This window comes from Physeter macrocephalus, chromosome 7 (genome assembly GCF_002837175.3).
Source record: "Physeter macrocephalus isolate SW-GA chromosome 7, ASM283717v5, whole genome shotgun sequence".
Lineage (NCBI taxonomy): Eukaryota > Metazoa > Chordata > Mammalia > Artiodactyla > Physeteridae > Physeter > Physeter macrocephalus.
The window spans coordinates 101145978-101169974 of NC_041220.1; the positions used below are offsets into that span (position 1 = coordinate 101145978).

The 23997-nt window shown below is 42.0% G+C and overlaps 1 protein-coding gene across 1 annotated transcript in view; it reads left to right on the forward strand.

Moving 5' to 3' along the window:
* Positions 1 to 243: 243 nt before the first annotated feature.
* Positions 244 to 23997, forward strand: part of PROM1 (prominin 1) — a 117289-nt gene continuing 93535 nt past the window's right edge. Inside the window, exon 1 of the mRNA XM_024119531.2 lies at positions 244 to 466. Coding sequence (XP_023975299.1) covers positions 244 to 466 — 223 coding nt within the window. The remainder of the gene's footprint in view (positions 467 to 23997) is intronic.

Sequence of the window (23997 nt, forward strand, 5' to 3'; positions counted from 1 at the left end):
ACCCCGCCCCTTCTCTCCCTGCCAGGGATGGTGCTTTGATCGACTGACCGTACCCCAGCCGAGAAGGTTCTCTGCCACCTTTCACCGCATGCCAACCCAGCCAGAAAAGCAAGGATTCCGCAGACTCAGTCCTCGCCACGCCTCTTCTGCACAGAAACACACTCCTGTCTTCCCCAAGGCTTCCAGAACCTCTGAAGAGGGAGGCCCCCAGTTCCACCTCATGTTTGGGGCATCTTGCTAGCTATGGCCCTTCTCCTTGGCTTCCTGCTGCTGCTGGGGCTTTATGGGGACACCATGTCCGAGGGGCTGCCGCCATCATCCACATACATTCCTGATGGTTTGGAATTTGAATTTCCTCCAACAAACTATGAGACCAAAGATTCTTATGAAGCTGGACCCACTGGCATCTTCTTTCAAATTGTGCACATCTTTCTCCACATGGTGCAGCCGAATGCTTTCCCTGAAGGTGAGTGCCAATGGCGGGACAAGATACAATATGTCTCCAAACATACTCACGGGCACACACACAATATTGTTTGTTAATGACAACACGATCAGTGCAGAATATATTCCGTATATTAAAGTATGAGAGCCAAAGTGATTGAATTGCACAGGAGCAGAAAGTATTTAGCCAGAAGTTAAGAAAAATAAGTTAAATAGGTTGTCAGGAATGTGATGATAAGAAAATGAAATCAAACTGTGTTGCTGTGTTGTTTTTCCAATTCTTTATCCTTTGTCCCCCCTTTTTTGTTTTGCTTTGTTTTGTTTTTTGGTTAGAGTATTGAATTATTCTCAAGTTCATACCAAACGTAAAAGTTAGGGTAAAAATGCAAATTCTCTGTCATCAAACTAGAAGTTAATAATGACCTCTCATGGCCATTTAAAGTTACAAATTTAACTCTCCTCCACCCACCGCAAAATGCAGTTTTGACACTGCTTAGGGCAAGGCCAGGGCAGACCATACCTGTTACCTGGGGAACTTGTTTGCTTCAGGTCTAAGAGTTTGAGTGTGAAGCCAGGAGGGAACTTTCATGGCATCGTGCTGTTGTTTTGTGTGCGTACTATCTGGCCTTACCACTGCGGCTCATCTGTACTCGCAAGCCTTCGGGGTATGTGTTTTCAGGAGCGGGGTTAGGAAAATTTAAATGGTCTGTGGGAATTGTCTTCTATTAGGGTTTGGCAGTCTAAATTTTTTTTTTTTTTTGCGGTACGCGGGCCTCTCACTGTTGCGGCCTCTCCCGTTGCGGAGCACAGGCTCCGGACGCGCAGGCTCAGCGGCCATGGCTCACGGGCCCAGCCGCTCCGCGGCATGTGGGATCCTCCCGGACCGGGGCACGAACCCGCGTCCCCTGCATTGGCAGGCGGACTCTCAACCCCTGCGCCACCAGGGAAGCCCAGTCTAAATTTTTATTGATTCAATGTTAGATCTAGCTTAAGCTTGTTCTTTATACTACAAAGATTTGAATATTATCATTGACTACTAAATATTATAAAATTTGTAGTAATCTTTATCATCTTCCTTAGCTGGCCAGCCATTGTTTATAAGCAGATTATTTGTGTGTGTGTGTGTGTGTGTGAGAGAGAGAGACAGAGAGAGACAGAGAGAGAGAGAGAGAGAGAGAACTTCAGCACCTGTTTATATTATGGGCAGTTTACAGATTTTCTTAATGTATATTTACATAGAATTTTTTACATTTATTTGTCTCAGATTAAGCAATTGAAACAGTCTGAAGTGTAGTTTTCAATTTTTTGTTAGTTTAAATTTCTATTCAATGAAGTAAATGACCCTGAGCCCTACTGTCACAGAAGAGTCCTGAACAAGTACTGCTTACTGTTCATGTCGCTGCTTAAAAGACTAAATTTGGAAATCCAAAGGACAGAAGTAGAAAACAAACTGAGTTTATTTATTCATGTTGAATACAAATTCACTATTCTCAATAAATATCTTTTTGCTTACTTTTGGACTTGATGTAAATATAATTGAATAAATAAACACCTATTAGTGTTTTTAGTCTTGGCTTCTTTGTTTTTTTATGTAAAAAGCGTAGAATTCAGTTGTTTAATACGAATTTACAGTGACTTCTTTAAAAAGATTGTGAAGTCTCCTGTGTCAGTCTAAGGCAGATCATGTAATTAATCCTGTAATCTCTTTCCATATGTCATTTTATTTTTCTCCCTCTAGATTTCATATGAAGGCTTCCTCACACTTGTTTCACAAGGGAAAACAGTATCTTTAAAGGTCTTCATTCAAACGATCAGGTTAAAAGACATCCTGCTTCCAGTGCATTCTAGGGTTTTCACCTCCAACATCATGATTAGTCTAGAATTTAAATCCTAATGTAATCTGAGGGTGTTAGCCTTGCTTGTCCCTTGACCTTCGTCAATACTTACTACTTCGGAGAAAGAAATTCCCAGAAACAGACCAGCACTACCCCTTTCAGAAAAAATTGTCAGGTTGCTTAGAGAATATAATACTGAATTTAGCAGGTGATGTCTTTGTGTGTTGGCTTTCTTCCACCATCCCATTATTCATATTCTTTCACCCGGTTACTAGGTTTCATAATAGCCTCAAAGTGCTCATGAGGTGCTTTGCAACATAAAGGACTCTACGAGACAGTCATGGTTTTTCGTGTTTTTTTTTTCCCCTTGGCACGTGACTTTTTTAAAAAACTGAAGTATAGTTGATTTACAATGTCCTGTTGGTTTCAGGTGTACATCACAGTGATTCAGTTATACATATATATATTCTTTTCCTTTATAGGTTATTACAAAATATTGAGTATAGTTCTCTGTGCTCTACAGTAGGTCCTTGCTGGTTTTCTATTTTATATATAGTAGTGTGCATCTGTTAATCCCATCCTCCTAATTTATCCCTCCCCTCCCCTTTCCCCTTAGGTAACCATAAGTTTGTTTTCTATGTCTGTGGGTCTATTTCTGTTTTGTAAATAAGTTCATTTGTACCTTTTTTCTTTTTTAGAGCCCACGTATCAGTGATATCATATGATATTTGTCATTCTCTGTCTGGCTTACGTCACTTAGTGTAATCTCTAGGTCCATCCATGTTGCTGCAAGTGGCATTGTTTCATTCTTTTTTATGGCTGAGTAATATTCCATTGTATATATGTACCGCATCTTCTTTATCCATTCATCTGTCGATGGACGTTTAGGTTGCTTCCAGGTCTTGGCTTTTGTAAATAGTGCTGCTGTGAACTTTGGGGCCACAGCATTTCACGAGCATCAAAACAGAGGCAGATGTCTTGATAATTGAAGATGCAAGAGAGAGAGAGAGAGAAAGAGATGGATTTATATGTATTAGCTTAACTAAATACATCAACCAAAGCAGATGACTTCAGGCTGAGTCCTCTGTGGAGTAACATCTTCACAGAAGATAATATCCCACAGGTCTGTTCTTTCATGTGAGAGAGGAGCTTTGAGTGCACAGTCCCAGTGCAGAAGCAGAAGAAGGGATGGCCCTGGAACCTGGGCTCCTTCTTTTCATGCTATCATTGGGGAGTTTTCCACATTTACATCCTGTTTCCAACCGAAATGGAATACCCAGTTTTGCATTTGGAACTCTCTAAAGAGAAGCCCATCCTGGTAAATACAAGATGGAAAGGTTTTGTTTAGCTGGGGCTTGAGACAAAGGCCTATTCCTGGATAGAAGGAAAGATTAGCTTAGATTAGACCAGGCAGACAGGTAACCATACAGCTCGGCAGAGTGTGCTCTAGTACCTGATGGGTATTCCATAAATCCTGCCCTGATCTGAAGCTGCAAGGGAGATGTGGTGTCCCGGGCTTGGCTCACTAAGAGGACAGTGATGGCTTACATTAGGGGGGAATCGTCTGTCCATTCATTAACCTAGAAAGGGTGTTGAGGGCAGGATGTGTGTGTGTATGTGGCAGGGGTGGGGGGCCATGGGGGGAGCTGGGGAAAGAGCATTCCAGGCAGAGGAAACGGCATGTCCATGGAGTGGAGGAGACCGTGGTTCACGGTGGACCCGTGAAGTGTGTATTCATGGAGTAAGTCTGCCAGGGTTGGGGAGCCAGAGCTGGAGGACCCCTGACTGGCAGGTCAGACAGTTCTGTAGCGGGAAGGAAGCTAAGGCAGCATGAGCACAGGTTTCATTCACTTGACAAGCATTACTGAAAGCACTGCCTTCTGTGGTGCACCTTGCTGGGTGCTGTGAGCCAGTGTGGTAGTGGACTTGGGTTTTGGGAAAAGAATCTGACAGCGGCTGATAGGATAGATCACAGGGAGGGTGAGGTTTCTGCAGTGGTCCAGAGGGTGGTAATAATGAACTAATGTGGGATGAGGCAAAAGTAATGGGGGAAACAGAGGCAGCATCCATTTTGTGTCCAAAAGACTTGGTTTAAGTCCTAGCTCTTGCCCATTACCTGCAAGGTGATCTTGGCCAACTTAATTTTCAGAGCCTCTGCTCTCATAGATGTAATGTGACTCTAATCATAACCCACTCTATAGCTTTTATCTCTGAGGCTTAAATAATATGATGCATGTAAAGCCGATGTTAAAACCATGCCTGGGGCTTCCCTGGTGGCGCAGTGGTTGAGAGCCCGCCTGCCGATGCAGGGGACACGGGTTCGTGCCCCGGTCCGGGAAGATCCCACATGCCGCGGAGCGGCTGGGCCCGTGAGCCATGGCTGCTGAGCCTGCGTGTCCGGAGCCTGCGCTCCGCAACGGGAGAGGCCACGACAGTGAGAGGCCCGCGTACCGCAAAAAAAAACAAAAACAAAAACAAAACCATGCCTGAAAGGCACAGAGAAAAATCCTCAATAAATGTGGCTGCTCTTAGTATTATTACTCGAGAGGAAGAATTGACCGAATTTGATGCCAAAATTGGTGTCTCGAGGGATATAGGAAAGAAAAGGTGCCTCCAGGAGGGGTCTTTACAATGTCCTTGCTGCTGTTCCCTCAGGAACACTGCATGGAGTTGCCTTGTAAGAAGCGATTGTGTTGCTTTTGAAGTTAAGTGGGTTGTGTCTCCCCAGCAAGCCCCACAGCAGCAGAACTGGCTCTAGAAGCCAGGATTTGGATGCAGTGCTAGTTGACTGAGTAGTCTTTACTCCCACAAAAATATCTGCATCTCGTGGGCTCTTGTTTTTTCTCTGTTCTCTCCTCCTCTCCCCAGCATCTGCTGTAAGGCACACTGTGCAAAGTGTTAGCTCATTTGAATCTCCCAGCAACTTTGAGAGGTAGATGATGGGGGTAGATGGTGGTTTTATTTCTATTTATTACATCCCCCTTTACAGATTGGAAAACTAAGTCAGGACAAGATTACATGTTCAAAGCACACAAATAGCCACTGGCAGATTGAGAACCCCCTGTCTCCAGGACTATTTTTCCTATATTCTACAGCTTACTTTGTGGGTAATTGATTTCCTTTTTATTTTATCATGCTGCTTTTAAAATGATCGTGAGTTACCATGAAAAATAGTAATTTTTGCACGTTGAAAGCGTGCATTGCAGAAGATTATCTGGTGTGAATGGTGGGCAGTGCCTTTTCCAATTTTGGGTGTCTGTGATGAACTTGGCATAAATCATGACCCAGGTCCTAGCCTTTTTAATGGAACAAGTGAATAAAAGGTCTCCTCAGCTTTTATTTTATTTTTTTATAAATTTATTTTATTTATTTTTATTTTTGGCACTTTGGGTCTGTTGCTGTGTGCGGGCTTTCTCTAGTTGCGGTGAGCGGCGGCTACTCTTCTTTGCGGTGCGTGGGCTTCTCTTGTTTCAGAGCCCGGGCTCTAGGCACGCAGGCTTCAGTAGCTGTGGCTTACAGGCTCAGTAGTTGTGGCTCGCGGGCTCTAGAGCGCAGGCTCAGTAGTTGTGGCGCACGGGCTTAGTTGCTCCGCGGCATGTGGGATCTTCCCGGACCAGGGCTCGAATCCGTGTCCACAGCATTGGCAGGTGGATTCTTAACCACTGTGCCACCGGGGAAGCCCTGCTTTTATTTTTATAGAAATTTTCTAAAATCATTTTCCACTCTGTTTTTAAATTAGATTTTAGGATGGTTGACCTATTTGTAACAGCATCTTCTGCTAATCTGATTTGCTCCTGGGAGTTGGTGGGTCTGGGGGCGGAGCTGGGGAAGTGGTAGAAGTGGGGGAGAGGGAAGAGTTAAGCTTGGTTTCCCCAGACTTTGAGACGCCACCCGGATGTGATATTAACTGAGAGTCCTTCTGTTGCAGGTAACAGAAGCCTATTAGCAAAGGCAGTCGGAAAAGGGGTTTATCAACAACAAGGTCCTACGGTATAGCACAGGGAACTATATTCACTATCTTGTAATAAACCATAATAGAAAAGAATATGAAAAAGAATATATGTATATATTCTTTTATATATGAGTGTGTGTGTGTGTGTGTGTGTGTATAACTGAATCACTTTGCTATACACCAGAAACTAACACAACATTGTAAATCAACAATACTTCAATTTAAAAAAAAGGGGTTTATCATGAGGACTCTGGGTTACTTCATGACAGTCAAGGGGGCTGGGGAGGGGATCAAGCCAGCAGGGGCTCGACCTGGCTCCCATCTTGGCCCCTCTCTGCCCCATGGCCTCTTCATTCCTCCTCCTTCCCATCCCCCTTTCTGGGTTCTCCCATCCTGTAATCCTCCTGGTGGAGAACTAGGTTGCCAACGTCATAGGTTTCAGGCCAGCTTCCTGGAGAGCGAGTGGCTGAGCATTCTCTCTCTTTTAGTCCCAAGTCTCAGTTCCAGTCCTGCCCGGGGCCAGTCGCCAACCACGGGCCCTTCGCGTAACTGTGGCTACAGTCACACCTCGTGCCTGGGCTGGGTGCTGTGAGCCTGGCACTGTGAGACACTGCTGGCCCTGTGGCATCACAGGCAGGGAGGTGGTTTCCAGAAAAGGGGTTGTTGGACGGACAGCGCGATAGGTGTGTCCGTGCCAATGTCCACCTAGAATTAGGATGTTTTATTATATCCAGCACCTGTGTGTTCTTACTTAATCAGACGGAGCCAGCAGTGTCTTCTCCACATCATGTGACTCAGGTTGGCAATGGGCCTGGCCATAAATAAGGTCATGGAGGGAGAGGACTAACATTAGTCGATCCTGTCTCCCCAGTGTCACTCACTGTGCTGGTCAGTCTACGGCTGTCATCTCTTTGCATCCGAACAATTATAACAGCAAACAGCTAGTATGTGCCTGCTTTCAGGGATTTGAACAACTCAACAACTCTGTGAGCTAGAGGCTATTAAACTCATTTTACAGAAGAGGAAGCTGAGGTCCAGAGAGCTAACTGACTTGACCAGGGTCACAGAACAAGCCAGTGGCAGAGCCAGGGTTTGAATTCAGGCAGGCTGGGTTGATTGTCCAGGCTCATAGTTGCCACTTGTATTTTGCTGATAAGGGAAGTGAGACTCAGGGAAGTTAAGGGAGTGTTCCAAGGTCACACACACTGATGGCTGAGGGACCAAGCCAAGGTTTGACCCAGAGCCCCCTGTGATGCCCACGCCTGGGCTTGTCTCCCCCTGTGCTCCCTGGAAGGGGGCGTGTCTGGAGACTGTAACAGGCACTCCTTTAATCCATCTGATGTATCTTCTGCTTCATAGTACAGCTTCCAGTGCTAAACTGAAAAATGAGTCCTGTTGACTGTATTGCCATAAGCTTGTCCACAAAGTCCTGAAACGTGCCCCTGCCGTCCCGTAAGTGAGTCGTAGAGGTAAGCTGTGCCCTTCTGGAAAATAAATGTGTGCCAGTGCCGTGAAAGACACAAGAAGGAACGCTTCCTCGTCTCCAGCGATGATGTCCTTTTTGAGGTCTTCAAGTACATGCAGGAAATGAGAGATTAAGTATGAATGTAAATAAAGAGAGGCCACCCCAGCAGCTGCTGGATGAAGCCCATGTGGTATTAGACATCACTGTCTACTGGGTGGAAGAGAAGTTCTAAAATGTACACTTGGAGAAGCAGCTGTCCAGTGTGGTCTGGATGGGGCAGTGCTGGGGCAGAAACACACAGCAGGAGGGACATTACAGGAGGGGTGGCCTGAGGCAGGCTTGCCACGAACCCTCTGCTTGGCTGGGGTCTAGATTCGGAAATGAGCCCAACACTTGAGTGGTAGTGATGAGCCTGCACTCTGGAGCCTCTGCCTGGGTTTGATTCCTGGCTTCTATGTTGACGAGCTTTGTGACCTTGGGCAAGTGACTTAAACTCTCTGTTCCTGAGTTTTCCCTCTGTAAAATGAAGATAATACTAATAGTGCTTTGGGGACCATCATAATATTTAAATAATATTTATAAAGCAATGAGGACCTTGTCTGACAAACTGAGTGCTATATAAGTGTTTGTTAAGTAAAATATGAATGTATAAAACCCATATTCATTATAAGCTTTGAAATTAATCTTACGTCTTGATGATCACATGGACAGAAGAGCAAGTATTTATTTGACTCCCACTGTACTGGTTTCTTAGGGATGCTGTAACAAATCATCACAAACTGAGTGGCTTAAAACATCAGAAATTTATTCTGTCATAGTTCTGAGAACCAGTAGTCCAAAATCAAGATATTGGCACTCAGGGAGGCTGAAGCCTCTAGAGGAGAATCCTTCCTTGCTTCCTCCAGCTTCTGGTGGCTCCAGGTGTTCCTTGGCTTGTGGCTGCATCATTCCAATCTCTGCCCATCTTCACATCTGCCTTCTGTGTCTCTGGCTCAGATCTCCCTTTGCTTTCTTTTATAAACGCATCTGTCATTGGATTTAGAGCCCATCCTATATCCAGTGTGATCTTATCTCGAGATCCTTAACTTAATTATATCTCAAAGACCAGTTTTCCAAATAAGGTCACATTTATAGATTCCCGGGGTCAGGACTTGGACATATCTTTTTGGGGGCAACCATTCAGCCCATGACACCTATTACACACTTCTTTAGTTTTTCCAGAGAATAGCTCAGAGATATTAAGTAATGTGCCCAAGGTCATATTTCTGAAAAATGATGGAACCAGATTCAGAGCTGACTTGTCTGATTCCAAGTTCTTGAATTTCCATCCTGTAAGTATGTAGTGAACTAGACCTGTTGCTGTTTGGCAGAGATGGCGTCGACTGGGTTCCCCTGCTCTCAAAAGGCTGACCTTGAGCACAGAGACCTCCACCTCCACAGTCAGCTATGATGCAGGAGGGCTGGTCCATGCTGACTGTCCGGCATGAATAGTGTGCTCATGGCTCTCCAGAGGAGGGCTTAGTCATGATGGGGCAATTGCCGAAGACTTCCTGGAGGAAGGAACATTTAAACTGAACTTTACGGGTGTGAAAGAGTTCAGGAAGCAGAGGAGAGCATTCCAGGTGCACAAGCAGAGGCCTGAGTGATGCAAGTTGAGAAAGGAGCTTGTAGAATGTGGCCTGGTGAGCAGTGAGGCCAGAGACCTGAGTGTCCGGGAGGTTGTCAGGCCATGAACTTGGGGAGTAGCTTGTGGGCAGATGGCAGACAGGCTCTGGAATGTCAGACCAACATGTGTGCATGGGGTTCAGCAGACAGTGGGCATCACTCAGTAAACCTGTAACCCCAACCAAAGCTACAGGAAGGAGGTGGTGGAGGGGTGGGGAGTGGGGTATGCATTGTCTGCTGTTCCTGGAAATTCTCATGTACACTTGGGCACTAGTGACCTAGCTCGGTGTTACTCCAGGTGTGGCCTTTGGACCAAAAGCATCAGGCATCACATGGGAGTTTGTTACAAATGCAGATTCTTGGGCCCTACCTACTAAATCAGAATTTTCTATTTTTTTAGTTTAAAAATATTTTAAAAAATTTTATGCATACAGAAAAGTGCACCTAAACCTATAGCCTGATGGCTTTTCATAAACTGCACACATCTGTACAACTAGGCCCCAGATCAAGAAAAAGAACAAGCCCCCCGAAGAACCCTCTCTTGTTTCCTGGTCACTGTCCCCAACTCATCCCAAGGATAACCCTCTCCTGATTGTTAATAGTGTAGATTTGTTATGCCTGGTAGAACACAGTAGTATGTTCTCTTTGGTTTCTGGCTTCTTTTACTCACCATTTTATTTGTGAGATTCATCCATATTGTTGCATGTAGTTGTAAATATTCACTGTTGTTGTGTACTATTCTAGCACATGAATATACCATAATTTATGTATCCATCCTACTGGATTGGCGTTTGAGAGGTTTCCATTTGGGGCCTGTTTTAGTCATCTTGGGCTGCTATAACAAAATACCATAGACTGGGTGGCTTAAACAGCATACATTTATTTCTCACAGTTCTGGAGGCTGGAAGTCCTAGATTAAGGTGCCAGCAGATCTGACGTCTGGTGAGAGCCCTTTTCCTGGTTTGCAGATGGCTGCCTCCTTGCTGTGTCCTCACTTGGTGGAGGGAGAGAGGGTTCTTATCTCTTCCTCTTCTTACAAGGGCACTAATCCCTCCACAAGCCCACCCTCATGACTTCATCTAAACTCATAACCTCCCAAAGGCCCCACCTCCAAACACCATCATACTGGAGGTTAGGGATTCAATATATGAATTTGTGGGGACATAAACATTCAGTCCATAGCAGGGCCTTTATACATAGGGCTGCAATGAAGATTTTCGTACGTGTTTTTTGGTGATTATATATACACATTGCTGTTGGGTATATACCTAGGAGTGAATTGCTGGGCCATAGGGTAAACATTTTTTCACCTTTAGTAATACTACCAAACAGTTTTCCAAAGTGAGTATACCAACCAAATCCTTAAACATTTTTTTTTATTATGGAGAATTTCAAGTATGTGCAGAAGTGGAAGAGTCTGATGAGCCCTCACTTACCCACCACCCTAGATTCAACAACTCAACTCATGACCAGTCTTGTTTATTTCTACCTCTACCCACTCCTTTTACTCACCCCCTTCATTTTGAAGCAAATCGCTGTTTTTCTATCATTTCCTCTGTAAATATTTCAGTGTATTTCTTTAAAAATCAAGACATCATGCTGTTACACTGCAGAAAGTTAACAGTAGGTCTTCAATATAATAAAATATTCAGGAAGTATTCAGATTTCTCGGTTGTCTCATAAATGCAGTTTTTAAAACAGTTTGAATCAGGATCCAAATGATACCAATATACTGCAGTTGGTTAATATGTCTGTTTTTAACTTATAGGATGCCTTGCCATGTCTTTTTTCCCCCTTGCAATTTATTTGTTGAAGAGCCTTGTTACTGTTCCTGTAGTATTTCCCATGGGCTGAATTTTGCTGATTCCATCTTCATGATGTTCTTTACATGTTTCTCTGTCCTCTGCATTTCATATAAACTAGGACCTATAAAGATCAGATGCAGGTTTGTTTTGGGAGAAATAACAGTTTATAGATGGTATTGAACATTTGCATCAGGAGATGGATAACATCTGGTTATCTCTTTTTTTCTGATGTTAGCAGCACTGATGATCACTATCTAGATTCATTCATTCATAGCAGGTCCAATCCTTTCAAAATTGTTTGCAAACATACTCTCAAACATATTGGAACTCTTAAGAAAAAAATGGAATTCTTTGCATATTTTGTAACTTGACTTGTTCCCTTAACATTTTATTGTGGACATCTCTTCATTTCTGTTCCTATAAGTGTGTTGCCTAAAATAAAATTTAAAAGCAAGGAACCTAAAACGTTCGTTCATCAACCTTTTGATGTACGGCCAAGGCTTACATTTTTTTACTCTGAGTTAATTGTTTGAAGTTTAGCATCAATTAGATATATAATTGATATAAATAGCACCCATGATGCATCCTCTATAATTGTTGGTTCTTTGTTTTGATTTCTTTGAAGTGAAGCAAAACAGAGTTCAGAGCTCTGGATTTTTAGTTTGATTTTTTTCTCCCCAGACTTTTACAGCTTACTCACATGTACTTCATCCAATGGACTGGCCTTTTCTAAGTCTTTATAGAACATTAGACTTAGTTTTCAAGGCTCATTCTTTTTATGTTCATATTTCCTCAGTTTGTGTAATATTTAATTACACATTTGTATAATATTTAATTACTTATCATATATAAAGAGGCAGAAAGAAGCTTGGGAGCCAACCCGGTATTATGGGTTGAATTGTTTCCCCCTAAAATTCATATGTTGAAGTTCTAACCCCCAGTATTGCAGAATGTGAACTTTGGGGATAGGCTTGTTGTAAATGCAATGAGTTAAGATGAGGTTATATTGGGGTAGAGTGGGCTCCTAATCCACTTGGACGGTGTCCTTATAAAAGGGGAAATTTGGAGACAGATCTGGACACAGGGAGGATGCCACGTGAAGATTGGAGTCATGCTGGCCACAAGTGAAGAAAGTACCGGAAGCCAGGAGAGATCTAGGATACATCCTCTCCTAGAGTCTTCAGGGGAGCACCTTTCACACCTTGATTTTGAACTTCCAGCCCCCAGAACTGTAAGACAATAAATTTCTGTTGTTTAAGCCATTTGGGGTACTTTGTTGCAACAGCTCTAGCACACTAATCCACCCCGGAAGTGAACAAGTGAACTGGTGTTTGCAGAGGGCCAAGGGTACCCAACAGAGGTGGTGATGGTGATTTCATGGTGAGGGCTGGTGTACAGCCATGTTCTCTGAGGGAAGGAATTGATGGCTGGGTCATCTGATCAACTGCAAAGTGGGGTTTAGCTCCCAGAGCCTCCACTGTACGTTTGAATAGTCACATCGTCCAAGCCTCATTGAGTTGAATCATGAAGATTCAACTCTGTGTGCTGACGAGTAAAAAAGAGAGAAATAACTTGAATACTACAAATGTTTCTTCCTACTGTTGTACAACTGCATTATGTAGTATGAAGCCATCTCCTCTGTCAGCGTTTAAAAGTTGTCACTGCTTGCTTGAGACAAGAGATTTAAGGGACTTTCATGAATAATTCTTTTTTGCCTGCTTTTTGTTCACTGCATTTCCTGCTTGACCTGAGGACCTAACCCCCTGGAAATCAAACACCTCATTCTGTTGCCTTCTTCCTTCCACTTGCCTTTTGGCAAACTCCTTTTGTTTCTTTAAAACTTTCTTCATGTGATACCTATTCTGGAGATCTGGTGACTCTCATCACATCATTTTGTCTGTACTATCTGTGTCATTTATACACTTTTACTATTGCATGTTTAACGCTGCCTTTTAATAGTTTGCTGTCTTAGATTGTACGCTTATTGACGCCAGCAGTGCCTGGCACATTGGAGATCCTTCATAATCTCTTGCTTTTGTTTTGGTATTTTTGAACTTTTAAAAATATTGTACTTTCTCCCCTAACCACTACAAATTTCTTTCTCTATTTACTTAACAAAGGTTGAACATTTGCTATGTGTACTTTCTTGAAATACTAGTGGCACGATGATATTACCGAACTATCATACGGTAAAACCTGCAGGGCAGTGAGCCTTTCTGAAAGAGCATGTTGCTCTGCTTTTAATTTTTTTTTCTAGAATTTCCCTTACTGTCAGATTTTTGAATTTTTTTTGTTTCTTTGTCAGCTGTTAATTTATCTCCGCTTTCTTGAAATCCTAATACTTCACTTTATACACTTCACCTTATACAACTATCTGGGTGAGTTGCAGTGGGTGGCTTCACTTTTTCCTGTAGAATTCAAAGTGTATTAACTTTGCGACAACTATTTATATTTCAGAAACTTAAACTTTATTACCAAGATTGCTGCTTGTTTTACTTTCATGGGAAAACTCAAGTTTATAATTTTTTAGCCAACAAGATTACCAAATTTAACAGTAATTAAATATCTATGAAGAGCTCAAGGGTGAGAAATAGCTGTGATGTGAGGAACATCTTGTGTGATTCAGACTAAAGGTGGCAAGGGCTTCTGAGGATACCTGAACAGAGAAGGAATAAGTATTGAATTAAATCTGAATAATCAAGGGACTTCCCTGGTGGTCCAGTGGGTAAGACTTCACGCTCCCAATGCAGGGACCCTGGTTCGATCCCTGGTCGGGGAACTAGGTCCCACATGCCGGAACTGTGTCTGCATGCCACAACTAAGAAGTCCGCATGCCACAACTAAGAAGTCCACATGCCACAACTAAAGGATCCCATGTGCTGTAGCTAAGACCCAGCGAAGCCTAAATAAATAAATAAAATAAATAAATATTTAAAAAAAATCTGAATCAGCAAATGAGTCCAATTGTATACAATGGTTTCTTGCTCAATATTTATTAAAACTACATTTATTTTTAATATAAAAGCAATATACATACATACAAAGCAAATAACATTTTTTCTCGCTTTTTAAAAAAAAATTTATTTATTTGGGCTGCGTTGGGTCTTCGTTGCTGCGCGCGGGCTTTCTCTTGTTGCAGCCAGCAGGGGCTACTCTTCGTTGCAGTGAGCATGTGGCTCGCGGGCTCTAGAGCGCAGGCTCAGTAGTTGTGGCGCACGGGCTTAGTTGCTCCGCGGCATGTGGGATCTTCCCGGACCAAGACTCGAACCCGTGTCCCCGACATTGGCAGGCAGATTCTTAACCACTGCGCCACCAGGGAAGTCCCTCTCACTTCTTTTAAATTGAAAAGAATTTATTATTTTAAAAATTTATTTAATTAATTAATTTATTTATTTTTGACTGCGTTGGGTCTTGGTTGCTGCGTGCAGGCTTTCTCTAGTTGTGGCGTGCGGGTTTTCTCTCTCTAGTTGAGACGCGTGGGCTCAGTAGTTGTGGTGCGCGGGCTTAGCTGCCCCGCGGCATGTGGGATCTTAGTTCCCAGACCAGGGATATTACCCGCGTCCCCTGCATTAGAAGGCAGATTCTTTACCACTGGACCACTGGGCAAGCCCCTTATTCTTATTTCTTAATAAATGCATTTATCCTGAAATGTGGGGTTCTCATTTTTAATTGCTGGTAGTTTATAATTTCAGTTTTGATTTCGCCCTTTACCTACTTTGGCTAAAACCAATTGAGGAATTGAGAAAATTTTACTTTTTTGAAAAGGCATGAATGACAAAGAGTCAGTATGAATTGTTAGAGTCTACTTATTAAAAACATTTCCCATCTTCCCCTGTATACTACTTTGCCATCCGCCTGGGCTTTGTCCCAAGCTATGTGGGCTGCATACCTGGAGTGATTCCTGGTGAGTCTTCCCATGCCTCTCCCCTTCTGGCTTTCTGTGATTGCACAACGAAACACATCCCTTCAGCTACCATTAGGGTATTGTAGAGGCGGTTAATCACATCTCAGAGTTTCCTTTCGGTGAGAGCACGTGGAATAAAACATTCTTTCTAGTTGAAGTTTTTCCTGAGCAATTGGACTGAACGCTTCTGGGTGGCTCCTGGAAGATTTTAGAACAGTGGCTCCCCCTTCAGGCACAGGTGTAGGACACAGGTGTGCCTCTTGCTTCCTATGTTCCTTTTCCACAAATGCCAAGTGCATGTGGAGTGCCTGCTTTGGGGGATAGAACCACGAGTCAGATGGTCTCCATTTGCATGGAGCTAAGGAGTTTCACCTTGTGTCCCTGGGCTTCCTTTTCTATTTTCTTCCTTCTTATTTATGTTATACATATCCCAGTAAGCCTAGGTAGAATAGGAATAAAAATTTAAAACCCTAAAAAACAAAACACTAATTGGAAAAGGTACACAGACCCCAGTGTTCCTAGAAGCATTGTTTACAGTGGCCAAGATACGGCAGCAACCTGTGTCCATCAACAGATGAATGGATAAAGAAGATGTGGTATATATGTGTGTGTGTGTGTGTGTGTGTGTGTGTGTGTGTATGCATATATGTATATATATACACAATGGACTATTAGCCATAAAAAAATGAAACTTTGCCATTTACAAAAACATGGGTGGACTTGGAGGGCATTATGCTAAGTGAAATAAGACAAACAGAGAAAGACAAATACTGTGTGATCTCACTTACATGTAGAATCTAAAACAAAACAAAACAAAACAACCAACTAGTGAATATAACAAAACAGAAGCAAACTCACAGCTAAAGAGAACAAACTACATAGTGGTTACCAGTGGGGAGGGTGGGAGAGGGGTAATAGAGGGGTAGAGGAGTGGGAGGTACAAACTGTTGGGTGTAAGAGGGGCTACAAGGATGTATTGTACAACATGGGGAATAGAGCCAATATTTTGTAATAACTGTAAGTGGAAAGTAACCTTTAAAACTGTATAAAACATAAATAAAAAATTAAAAAAATTAAACAATAAAATCCTAAAAGCCAAGTTCTTCTTGAGTGGGATTAAAAAAAAAAAACCCTATATATTGAATCATTTAAAACTAGAAGAGAGAGGATGGAGAAGACTCCCAGGGCAATAGCTTAGGTGAAAGAAGTCTGTTCATCCTTTCAAGTAGAGTGATGACTCGTTTATAGGAAGCAGCTTGAGAGACGAGCGTCTGTTTGGTAATTCTGTGGGAGGAAACTTCAGAATCAACACTGGCAGCCAAAAGGTGGTGACATAATTGTTTTTTCGTGTTTGACATTTCTTTAGCATTTATTTCAGGAATCCAGCAGTCCTGTATTATTGTTTTAAAATATTTAATATTTTAATAATTTAATTGATGTATCCTGGGAAGGGGAGGTTGTCTGTGTTCGAAAATCCTCTTGGAGGTTGGCTGACCCAGAAGCTCAGCCTAATGAGATTTGGACAGCAGGCTTCTGGGAGGGCGATTGATTGTGACATGCTCACTGAATGCAGCAAGGCTACTGTGGTGTAAAGTGACTGAATACTTGGGAAGCTTTGCAAGGAACTGCATTTCTTTAAAGAGCCATTCCAAATTTAACTTGTGCAATAGAAATAAAGCAGAGTAGAAATGAACGTCTACTCTGCAATTAACAGCTGACTTCAGAAATGAGTGCTTCCCTGCAATAACAGGGACAGACAAGTCTCCCTAAAGAACCTATTTGCTTACAGGTAAATCCACGTGTTCTACTGTGGGCATGTGTGTCAAATCTGTCCACTTCTCTCTGTCAGGACTGTCCTCCCCCTGGTGGAGGCTGTCTGTCACCTGGACCAATGCAGATGCCTCAACTTACAGAAGGAGAATGGGGAAGGGGGTACACAGTAGCCTCCTAAGGACTGTAATCGTTACACCAGCTGCCTCTCCGCTCTTCCTGGAACACACCACACGATGTCCTGCTGCACACCCTTGGCATCTGACTGTTCTCTTTGCTTGGACCATTCTTCTGCATGGCTTATTCCTCATGTAACTTGGTCTTTGCTCAGATGTCATCTCCATCTCTGGCCACACTCTCTAATGTAGGATCCCTCTCCCTAGTCCTTACCTTGTTTCATTTTTCTGTGTGACACGTTTATTGGTATTCTAGTAAACATTTGTTATCCTGTTTATCAGACTAAATATCTTAAGGGCCGGGACTCTATTCTGTTCACCTCTTCCATACCGTATCCCCAGAGCCTGGGACAGTGCCTAGAACATACGTAGCAGGTGCTCATTAAATATTTGTTGTGTGCACAAATGGATAAACTCTTGTACACCTCCCTACCCTGCCCCTGCTGGCCTGTTAGTTCCTAGAAACTCTCCATGCTCCTTCCTGACAGTGGCGTCTTTGCACGTGCCTTGCCTTTCAGCCGGATGTTCTGCATCCTCTTAGTGGGTGCCTTGTTCCTTCATAGCTTCCAAATCTCTGCCTGTGTTTCCTCCTCCGATGGGGCCTTCCTGACAAACTACAGCAAGCCGCCTCCTTGCTTTTCCTTCCCCAGCTCAGCACCCCCCGATCACGCTCTCAGAACCGTCTCATCTTCGCTCTGTGAGCACCCACAGTCCTGTGTCATCAACACCGCCCCCCCTCCTCTCCCGTCTTGGTTCTCTTGGCAAAATCCCAAATCTGTTTGCACCATTTTCTGGTTATTCCATCTTCTCTTGTCCATATCAGAGTCACTAACTGCTTCTAGAAAACGTTGCAACTGTGCCGACAGGACTTGCTTTAAATGTATAGCCACAGATCTCCAAACACACCACACTCCTGACAGAGTAAATTCCCTTCCTATTTGCCTACTTTCTCTTCTCTTTCTCAAATTTCTACCCTGAACCCTCCTCCGTCAGCCAGTGACCTCATACTTCATGGAGAAAATGGGTGGAATCACATGGAAACTAACTCATCCCTCCGTATTTTTATTTCCAATTTTTCACTAAGCTTATTCAGACATTTAGAATTCTTTTCCCCAAATGGAGTTAATAGTCAAAAATATCATTTTCAAAGTTTTGGAAAGAATTATCAATTTACTAGAAGGTCCTGAAATGGTTTATGCCACCACCAGTAATGTGTCAGGAATTTTTAAGGTTGAATTAATTGTGTCTCATTGCTTTCATATCTATTTCTGATCACTAGTGAAGTTGATTGTTTTCCCATCTGTTTCCTTTTTGAGGAGTTTGTCTGTCAAATGTCTGTCAAATGCCTTCTGCCTAGTTAGGTAGCAGAGTCGCTCCTTTTAATACTGATTTCGTGTCAGCAGCTCTTTATACAGAAACCCTTTGCCTAATCTCTTTACTGCGAATTGGCATTAGGCCATTGGTGTTAGGGAACTTGTCATTTAGGGACGATCGTCTGGTCAGAAATAATTATCCAATTTCATACTTCCATTTTATAGATGGAAAACCTAAGACCCAGAGACAGGCAGCTTGCTCATTTCAGACCATACAGCCAAATGGGAGCTGGCAGGACAGGGAAGCAAGAGGGAGGGCAAGGGAAATGGTTGGCTGGGAGGGAGGTATTGTCTGCTTTGTTGTTGCAAATTGGGTTCCTGGTACTCGGAGTACAGCAGGAGCTTTGTTGACTGAACATGCTATGGTTGACAATGTAAGTGAGTAGTTTATCATTTTTGGTCCTGTCATGCATTGCAAGCACAACAGATATACCTTTATTTGTATCCATTTTACAGGTAGGATATGTTCCTATGAAATATACAGGAACAAAAATTTTACAAAGTGTCATAAACAGAAATTTTAAAAAGGATCCATTCTCCACCCAAAGAAGAAAGATTGTTTTTCAGATTTTTTTCCCTGGGCAAAGATTTTTTTGTTATTGTTTTTATATAGCTAAAGTCACCCTATATCCCCATATAGAATGTAAGCATAAAGTTATGACCTAGAAGAAAAACAAAAAGATATTTAGATCATCTGGTTTCAAACCATTTACCCACTGGTCTCCTGTGTATGCAGATTATCTAGAACTGACTGTGCTTGAAGGTCTAGTCATTTTTTTATTATGATAAATGAGACTTAAAATAATAGGTTGTACATTTAAAAACCAGACTGAATTAAGGACTTAGAGCTGGAGAGAAATCAGATTTTGTCTGATATTTAATGTACCACTGGAATGGCTGGGCTTTTGAGGTTCAACAATAATGATTATTTGGGATCTTGTTTTAGTTTGTAAGAAGTCTTTGATTTCTCAACCCCACCCCCTTTAGAGCTTAATAAAGAAGGTGAGGTGAAAGACATGCAGGATTTTCTTTTTTCTTTTTTTTAAAATGATTTACTTATTTTTTAAATTTAATTTTTATTTTACATTGTAGTATAGTTAAGTTACAATGTTGTCTTAGTTTCAGGTGTACAGCAAAGTGATTCAGTTATACATATACATATATCCATTCTTTTTCAGATTCTTTTCTCATATAGGTTATTACAGTATATTGAGAAGAGTTCCCTGTGCTATACAGTAGTTCCTTGTTGATTATATATTTTATATATAGTAGTGTGTATATGTTAATTGCAAATTCCTAACTTATCCCTCCCCTCACTGTTCCCCTTTGGTAACCATAAGTTTGTTTTTGAAGTCTGTGAGTGTGTTTCTGTTTTGTGAAGAAGTTCATTTGTATCATTTTTTTTTTTAGATTCCACATATAAGTGATCTCATATGGCATTTGTCTTTCTCTTTCTGACTTACTTCACTTCGTATGATAATCTCTAGATCCATCCATGTTGCTGCAAATGGCATTATTTCATTCTTTTTTATGATTGCATAATATTCCATTGTATATATGTACCACATCTTCTTTATCCGTTCCTCTTTCGATGGACATTTAGGTTGTTTCCATGTCTTGGCTATTGTGAATAGTGCTGCAGTGAACATTGGGGTGCATGTATCTTTTCGAATTATGGTTTTCTCCAGATACATCCCAATAGCTGGATCATATGGTAGTTCTATTTTTAGTTTTTTAAGGCACCTCCATAGTGGTTGTACCTGTTTACATTCCCACCAACAGTGTAGGAGGAGGATTTTCTTAAAACAAAATGTAACAAAACTTCTTAAGAAAGTGCCATGATTGTATTTCTAGATTTTTTTTTCAAGGAAAATGTTCTTGCCTAGAAGAAGTTAGTTTATTAGATCTGATTTAGGTGTCTTGTTTAGGGCATGCAAGTTTTACTGAACACCTGTCACAGATGCATAACACTGGGTTAGGGATTATGAGATTTACGTGGGAGAGAGAACATTTCCTACTTTAACAATCTCCAGTAGAGGAGACAAAATGCAATTATAGAGAATAAATAGTCCAGGGGACATGTAAGCCAGTGGATCATTCAAGGTCACAACTGGGTGTTGAGTTGTAGGTATTTAGTGACAAGGATAGGAGGGTTTTGATAGGTGGAGGAATAGCATCACTAAGCCTCAGAGGGGTCGTGAATAAGGTATGTTTTTTCATGGACAAAGAAAGAGATCTGACTAGATTGCAGGGGTCTTATTTGGAGGGAGACGTAATTATAGCACCTGCCTATTGATTGTGTAATATGTGCTGGGCATCTTGTTCTGAGCTTTTCACATATTATTTCTTAACGATGGGTATTATTACCTCCATATTACAGATGAGAAAATTGAGGTCCAGAGACATTAAGTAGTTTGCCTAGGTCACACAGCATTATGTATCAGATCTGGAGTTTGAACTCAGGCTCACCTGATTTAGGGTGATGATTTAATTTATCATCTAAGCTAGGACTTTTTAAGAGTGGAAGGGAGCACTGTTAATGATTAGGCCAGGACATCAGGTGTGGACCTGAACTGCTTTAAAGACAATTAGTGGAGGCGGTGTAAAAGGGGTTGCAGGCTAATTAATCTGACAACATTGTATAGAATGGAGCAGAATTAAGAGAGATGAGAGTCTAAGGGAGTAATTAGTAGGTGACTTCATTAACAGTAAGTTACACGTGATGAAGATCTGTATTGAATGATGGAGTGAGAGGGAAGTAAGATATCCTACAAATTGTTTGTAATGAATATTTTCAAATCTACCCCAAACTGTAAAGAATAATACAATGAATCTCCATATGCTAGTTGCCCAGATGAAAAAATTATCTGATTTTGTCCTATTTGCTTCATCTATCTTCTTTCTTTTTTATTTGCTGGAACATTTAAAGCAAACTCAGACATAATATCATTTCACCTTCCACCTCAATGTGCGTTTATAAAGAATATAGACATTTTTTACTATCCACAGTGTCATTACCAACCTACCAAAATTAATAAGAATTCTATTTTTTACTATTAATTCTCACTATTAAGTTTGATATCCACATTTTCCCAATTATCATTTTACTGATTCCTTTATTCCCTTGAATCAGAATCCCAACAAGAAAGGAAGAAATCATAAAACATTGTGACTTTCCAAAAGTGAGTCCAAAAGTTTTGAGCTTAATAAAGAGGAAAATAGGTTAATTGGCTAACTAGTATTGGAAATAGATTTTGGAAAAGGAAAATGATTACAGGGAAAGATGGGAAGAGATCCAGGAACATTTTTCCTTCCAAATTTTTATTTTGAATAATTTCTAACCTTTAGAAATTTTACAAGAATAGTACAAATGGACACCTGTATATCCTTTGCCTGGATTCATCAATTGTTTTTTTTTTAAAATTAATTAATTGATTAATTAATTCTTGGCTGTGTTGGGTCTTCATTGCTGCGCGGGCTTTTCTCTAGTTGCGATGAGCGGGGGCTACTCTGTTGCGGTGCGCGGGCTTCTCATTGCGGCGGCCTCTCTTGTTGCAGAGCACGGGCTCTGGGGCGCATGGACTTCAGTAGTTGTGGCACGCGGGCTCAGTAGTTGTGGCTCGTGGACTCTAGAGCGCAGGCTCAGTAGTTGTGGCGCATGGGCTTAGTTGCTCCGTGGCATGTGGGATCTTCCCGGACCAGGGCTCGAACCTGTGTCCCCTGCATTGGCAGGCGGACTCCCAACCACTGCGCCACCAGGGAAGCCCCTCATCAATTGTTAATATTTTGTCACATCACTAAATACTTCAGCATGTATCTCATAAGAATAAGTCTTTCTCCTACACAACCACATGCAAGTATGACACTTAGGACATTTAATATTATTGATATTATAACGCTTTTATCAAATATACAGTTCATATTTACATTTCTCAAATTTTCCTTTAATGTTGTTTATAGATTTTATTCCCTAGATCCAGTATTCTGTTAAGAATACTGCTTCACCTTTGTAGATTTAGTCTCCTTTAATCTAGAACAGTTCTGTAGCCTTTTTTTCTTTATATAACATACAAATTTTTTAAGAGCCTAAGCTATTTCCCCCCCTCAAATGTCCCTCAATTCTGAATTTATCTTGACGTCTCATGATTAGATTCAAATTAAATATTTTGTCAGGAGTACTACACAAATGCTGTATCCACTCAGTGGATCACATCAGGAGGTTATTGATGTCAACTAGTCCCATTATTAATGAAATTAAGTTTGAAGATTAAGTTAAGGTGATATGTCTTCCAGATTTTTCCATATCCTATCCTGTCCCCTAGCACTCATTTGCCTAGTGCTTTTAGCATCCATGGATTCTTCCTGCCTTCATAAATCATCACCATGGTGGTTGTAAACAGTAATGTCCCATCATTTCTTTTTCGGTCATTAGTGGGCTTTCCGCTGTATCAGGAGCATTCTACTGCCATGTCTCAGGAATGGGGAAACCTGCATAGTCTAGTACTTCCCAAGGACTCAGTGGTGATTTTGAGTGGCCGGAACAGAACTCAGGGATTTGGAGTCTGTGGGAGTGCAGTGAATGTGTTTCCACCTACAGATACAGAAACTACAGGGGCGGAAGGGCCATGTGCTTCGTCAGTTGCCGAGGAGGCCTTATTTAGCCGTGAATTCTCAGGGGGGGGCCCGTTGGGTGCTTGGGCTCAGCTCTCATGAAGCATTCCTTCTCATCCCCATGCTGGCTATGGGGATTCCTATCCCATAGCTAATAAATAGGCATAGCTACCGAACCAACAGAAGTTGGTTTGTTTTGTGTTTAAATTGAAAAAAGGTGGCCTTTGGGCATTTCACTCCTTTCCTCTTCCCTGAGTAGGAGAGATTCAAAGCAGATAAGCATATGTTGTGTTGGTAATGGGATTTGGGACATTGACTTTGGGGGCCACCAGGCTCTTGCTAATCCCAGCCTCATTCTGAGTTTCTAACTCTGCCCTCATTCCTGCCACGAGGAGTGACTGGAACACTGTATAAAATGCCAGGTCACCAAACAAGGCTTAGGAGCTGGGTCCCAGCTTTGTTCCCTCGCCCTGAAGTTCCTTCTTTTCACTTAATGCAGTTCTTCTCTTTTAAGACACAGCTCAAATATCACTTGCTCTGTAAGTCTTTCTTTACTCCCCACAACTCCCCTGACCTAGCCTGCTGACCTTGAACCTTATATGACCACATCTTCCCACCTAGCACACCTACTTTTTATCTACTTACCTGTCTCCCTAGTAGACTGTGAGCCCATTAACCATAAGGATTATATCTTTTCATCTCTGTATCCTTAGCACCCAGTACGGGGCCTGGGACATATTTGTGCTTATTAAATATTTTTTTTCAAGACGTATCTTTTTTTGAATTGAAGTGTAGTTGATTTTTTTTAACATCTTTATTGGAGTATAAGTGCTTTACAATGGTGTGTTAGTTTCTGCTTTATAACAAAGTGAATCAGCTATACATATACATATATCCCCACATCTCCTCCCTCTTGCATCTGCCTCCCACCCTCCCTATCCCACCCCTCTAGATGGTCACAAAGCACCGAGCTGATCTCCCTGTGCTATGCGGCTGC